We start from the raw sequence: 5,484 nt of genomic DNA, 5'->3' as shown, positions 1-5,484 counted from the left end.
TCTCGACCCTTTTGATCGGTTCCGCGTGCGTGCGTTGTATTCATCATATTTGTGATCAATGGCGAACCAACCTGTGGTTGAATGGTTAGAGGGACTGTGGTATCCCCAGCCCATCAGGGGTCAAATCTTGGTGCTCGCATTTATTTCTGGATTTATTTCAGGATTTCCGGCGATCCGCATTCAATGGGAGGAGACGTTCCCGTCGACGACGAGGCGCCTACGGTGACTTCATAAATCTCAAGATGATATGCCGGCTCAGTCTTTCGGAGGTGCTCATAGGGGTAGGGTGTGCGTGTGTGCGTTCATAGGGGTGAGTGTATGCGCGTGTATATGAGCGCTTGCGTGTGTACTGATGTTAAAAAAATATTTGTGATCAATGAAACATGTGGTTACTCTAAAAAAAAACTCGGCCCCGCTCCTTGCTGTCAGAAAAGAAAAGATTTCTTTTTTGCCCTCCCTCCCTTGCAACCTCTACACTACTACCCCGTCTCTGCCTCCCGTAGCGACAGCAGCAGCCAGCAGTGGGCGCTGGGTGGTTGCCCTCTCCTCCTCCCCCTCCACCACCCCATCTTCGACGGCAAACCAGCGGGACTGCTAGTGTTGGGCGGATCCTGGGGCCGTGATACGGGGAGGTCCTGGCCGGATCTCGGTGGTGTCCCGGCTCGGATCTGATACGCGGGGATGGAGGGTGAGTGCGAGGAAGGTGCGGCAGCGAATGGACTTGGAGGGGAGGAAAACATCGTCGTCAAGGCCCGCAAGGAGGACGTCGCCGTGGCCGCGCCGGTGGATGTGGATGGTGGTGATCACGTGGATCTCGCTGACGGGGAGGCGCTGGTCGGATCTGCAACCGCGGTGGCATCTCCCGAGGAGCCGGCCAGGGCGCCTACCAAGGTGCAGGGGTCGCGGAATTCTGGTTCTCAGTTTACTCCGTTGCATACTTTGGTGCATGCTAATACATTGGTGCCGCTAATGGCGTGTGTTGGTGTGCGCAGAAGGTTGGATCTGCGGACGCGAGCGGGAGGAAGAAGGGGAATGTGCTGAACGGCAAGGTGGTGTCTGCCTCGGCGGCACCGCGGGGGAAGAAGCCCGGTCTGTCGCAAAGCGCCTCATTCCCGGCGAGAGGGACCACCGGCGTCAGGAAGGGTGGCGCTATGACCTCCCTGGCAAAGCAAGCCAAGCCAGAGGGGAAGGGTGCCGTGCCAAATGGAACTGCAGCGTCCTCGGGTTAGTTTTGGGCTTGTCCTAAGTTAGCCTGTGATGGTTGCTGTTGGGTTCACGTACATAATTGCGGTGGAATTGCAGGACGGGGCACGGAGAAGAAGGGGAATTTGGCTCAGATGCCTGCCACTCATCAATCCATGGTAGGTGCTGATCTCAATTAGTCAGTTACTTGGATGTCGAAAGTCTGTAGGTTTTTAGTTGCATTTTAGTGAACTTGGTTTCTATTTTCTTTGACGTAGCCTGTGAAGCCTGAATCGGTGGACTCAACTCCAAACGACACTTCTTCTGAAGTCCAAGAGTAAGTCCGTATTACCAAACCACATTCTTGGGCATTCTTGCATTTGACTTTGTGGTTTCGGTTATTGCTTTATCTGCACCGTGAAGGTAGTCCACTGTACTTGATCAATGAAATAAAAACAATTTTTTATCTGAACTTGTTGCTTTCTTACACTCAAATGGTTGGCATTCCTTCACAGGTCAAATGAGAACACTGCCAAACCTTACAGGCAGTCATTTCCAACGAAAATGGAGGACGATGTGCACTCCACTACATCGTAAAGCCTTTTTGTGTTCATAATTGTTGCTCAGTTCTTTTGTACGATGGTGTTAATACAGAATGCTGCCATTTGGTGTTGTGTTACAGGAGCACGAATACTCAACGCAGGAATGCTGCTGCCTCTGGTTTTAGTTTCCGATTGGAGGAGCGTGCTGAGAAGCGCAAAGAGGTAACTAATTTCCACAGTGGCATGTGTTAATTAGTCGTTGCATGTTTGTTTCTGTTTTATACAAGCTTGAGACAAGCTTTTTTGGACGGAGGGAGTACTAAGCATGCACTTGTTCCTTTCTTTCAGTTCTTAAAAAAACTTGAGGAGAAAATTCATGCCAAGGAGATTGAACAAACGAATTTGCAGGAAAAATCTAAGGTGAGAACTACTTTCATGTAAAGCATTTTGATCATCTCTATGCTTTGATTCTAAGAATTACTCCCTCTGTTCCTAAATATTTGTCTTTCTAAAGATTTCAACAAGTGACTATGGGCATGTTTGGTTCCCATCCACACTTTGCCACACTTTTGTGCCACAAGTGTGGCAAATTGAGGCAAATGTTTGGTTGCAGCCACAGTTGTGGCATGCCACACTTTTTCAGTCACATACCCCACTTGTCATAGACTCAGTTGCTAGCCAACTTTTGCCACAGTGTGGCGACCAATTTGGCCACCACAAAAACTGTGGCATGCCACACTTGTGGCACACAAGTGTGGCAAAGTGTGGATGGCAACCAAACATTCCCTATATACGGAGCAAAATGAGTGAATCTACACTCTAAAATATGTCTATATACATCCGTGTGTGGTAGTCCATTTGAAATCTCTAAAAAGACAAATATTTAGGAACGGAGGGAGTAGTTCATTAGTCTATGTGAGAGCTGCTTTTGTATAATTCATGTAAAACCTTTTTGATCATCTGTATGCTTTGATTCTAAGAATTAGTTCATCACTCAGGAGAGCCAAGAGGCCGAGATTAAAAGGCTTAGGAAGAGCCTGACATTTAAAGCAGCACCCATGCCAAGCTTCTATAAGGAGCAGCCTCCTAAAGTTGAGTTGAAAAAGGTACTTATGTCGATACATTTAATTTTCTGAAGTTGCTTATTTCTTCGTTATAAATAGTTCCATATGATTCAAGTGTATCCGTTTTTTCTCTTTGAAAGCATGAATGACATGGTTTGATGAACTCTAATGCGGTAGGATAAATACTCTTTTTATGGTTATATTTCCTGTTGTTAGAATATTGTAGAGATGTTATAACTGTTTGTCTCTGGCTTGCAGTTTCATTTTTCTTTGTTAGAATATGTTTGTTTCAAAATGCATAGGATTGTTAGAGCAGGCGGATATTCGAATGCTCGCCAAGAGATCTTGCATAACTAGCTATAAGTTACAAGGATGATAGGATACCAGAAATTACAACTGATGTATATTCTGGCTTTCTGTTCACAATGGGCCACACTTGTTAGAGAAGATGAGTATGTGAATACATGTTACGAGATCCAGTAAACTAGATGTATGCACTGATGCATTTGAGAGAAGATGAGTATGTGAGTACATCGTAAGAGATCCAGTAAGCTAGGTGTAGTCTGTTCCAAAATGCATTAATAAATTTGTGAATATGTTCCGTTTTGATGCCATATCTGTTCCGAAAAGACAATGTTTTAGCAAGTAAATCCAGACACAACAATCACTCCCTAGCAAATTTGAGTGGTGCTTCAGTTCCAACTAAGGTCTGTGTTCTTGAAAAACATTTTATTTAGCGAGTGTTCTTGCTAGGATGCATAATTTGTTACAGGCTTACTCAAAATGCATGATTTTAAGATGCATTGTCCACATAGGCTTACTTTTAGTAAAAATGTGTAATTCTGGGCATAACACTATGATTACGTTTGTCCTTAGTCCCTAATATGTACTCCCTCCATCCCATAATATAGTGCACATTGGTTGCGAAAGTCAATCTTCACAAACTTTCGTCAAGTTTATTGAGAAAATTATCTATGCTTACAATACCAAGTATATGTATCATATGTTTTTTTTATGATGAATCTAATGATATTGATTTGGTATCCTAGATGTTGACAACTTTTTCTACAAACTTTGTCAAAATACACAAGTTTTGACTTGAAAAAAAAATCTAATACGCACTATATTTTCGGACGGAGGAGGTATGCCATAATTCCATTGGCTTATCAATCTTAGAGGACTTTCTGTGTTCAGTTTCTGCTTTCCATTTCATACAACCTCCGTTCCAAATTACTTGTCTTATATTTTGTCTAGATACAGATGTATCAACACTAAAACGTGTCTAGATACATCCGTATCTAGACAAATCTAAGACAAGTAATTTGGGATGGAGGGAGTACTTGCTAATTTTCAAATTTTATTGCACATTACCTTTGCACCCATGCCAAGAGTACCACTGAATGTTCACTGGCTCATGGATAAGGCCCAACACACACACACACACGCGCGCACACGCACACACACACACACTTGATATTCCAGGATCTAATAACACATTCTCCATTGTATGCAAGTTAGATTAAGTTCCTTATTGGTTGATGATGTTTGAGTGCTTTTCCTCATGTATATACAGTGTATATCTGCTAGTTTGTACTAAGATGTTAGAATTGCTCACTGCATGTCCTGTTCATGTAAATATTTGCGATGCTACATTTGTAAACATGGCATCCTGATATAAATTCGTGTGGCCTTTTGCAGATTGCACCAACACGTGCTAGGTCACCGAAGCTTGGCCGACACAAGCCAACCAGTTCTGTCACTGCTGCTTCTGCAGATGGCTCTGTCTCATGTGAGAGCCCACGGCGCACAACTAATCCAGCCAAGGTAAACAGAGGTGTGGAAAATAATAAACCTCGGGTTACTGCTAGCAAACCTGGCCAGAGATTGGTCACAAAAGCTCCCTCCCTAGCATCTATCACTGCAAAGGCTGAAACGAGACCTGTCGCTACAAAGCAGAAAACCTCCAAGACAAAACCAAAAGTTTCAAGAGAAAAGGTACAGCAGCTGCAAGAGAACCCAGTAGAAATCCCCCCTGCAGAACCTTCTGCCTTGGAAGGGCTTGCTGCTGAACCAAGTGTTGAAGATGAGACAGGACTTGGCTCGACTGCCCCTCCGGTCACTTCAAATGAGGTACTGGTCCATGGCTGATCTGTCGCGCATTTTTTTTATTTTCGTCCTTGCAGTCCTGTGAATAGTGAGGTGTGTGCTTCTTGGAAAGTTGAATCGCTCAAAGTATCGTGGAATTATTATTTCTGTAGTAGCTATCTTTTTTCTTCAGCTTCTCATTGAGCATGCGGTGTATATTGCTTGAAAATTTCATGTTCAAACTTTTTGAGTTCTTGTGTATATTGAATTTGTACGTGGGGAACATGAATGCAACTTGTGGAATTCATTTGTGTTCAGAAATTCGTATCAGTTAACTTTTTTACCATCTTAATTGTTGGTTTCAGTTTCATACATCAATAAGTCTATAATTTGCTTCAATCTGACCAGTTCTTGAAATTAGGATATAGTAACAGCTTTGATATCGCATTGAAATCTATGCACCAACCTGTTTACCGAAAAGAGTGTGTGCTTGATCTAGTCTGGCAAAAAATAAATAAAAATAAACTGAGTTTTATCTAAATAACGTCGTCACTTTATTGATCAAATGACAACATTACAAAGAGTCTCCCGGACGTAGTCCGAAGCGTAAT

At 43.4% G+C, this 5,484-nt stretch overlaps 1 protein-coding gene across 1 annotated transcript; it reads left to right on the top strand.

Moving 5' to 3' along the window:
* The first annotated feature begins 480 nt into the window (after window positions 1–480).
* Window positions 481–5,225, top strand: LOC123097290 (protein WVD2-like 4). Its single transcript, XM_044518992.1, has 9 exons — window positions 481–891; window positions 993–1,224; window positions 1,303–1,361; window positions 1,461–1,519; window positions 1,698–1,775; window positions 1,865–1,946; window positions 2,073–2,144; window positions 2,723–2,830; window positions 4,487–5,225. The coding sequence occupies exons 1-9, from the start codon at window positions 682–684 to the stop codon at window positions 4,934–4,936; spliced, it is 1,350 nt and encodes a 449-aa protein (XP_044374927.1). The 5' UTR covers window positions 481–681; the 3' UTR covers window positions 4,937–5,225.
* Window positions 5,226–5,484: the final 259 nt, after the last annotated feature.

The sequence above is a fragment of the Triticum aestivum genome, chromosome 4D (genome assembly GCF_018294505.1).
Source record: "Triticum aestivum cultivar Chinese Spring chromosome 4D, IWGSC CS RefSeq v2.1, whole genome shotgun sequence".
Taxonomy (NCBI): domain Eukaryota; kingdom Viridiplantae; phylum Streptophyta; class Magnoliopsida; order Poales; family Poaceae; genus Triticum; species Triticum aestivum.
Note: the sequence above shows the minus strand (reverse complement) of the source record. Positions and strands in the feature narration are given on the sequence as shown.

Bases quoted from the DNA above. Each gene is read 5' to 3' on its own strand.
- LOC123097290 (XM_044518992.1), top strand. From the start codon at position 682: ATGGAGGGTGAGTGCGAGGAAGGTGCGGCAGCGAATGGACTTGGAGGG. The intron at 1,947-2,072 runs GTAACTAATTTC...CCTTTCTTTCAG, and splicing joins GTGCTGAGAAGCGCAAAGAG to TTCTTAAAAAAACTTGAGGA. The intron at 2,831-4,486 runs GTACTTATGTCG...GGCCTTTTGCAG, and splicing joins CTAAAGTTGAGTTGAAAAAG to ATTGCACCAACACGTGCTAG.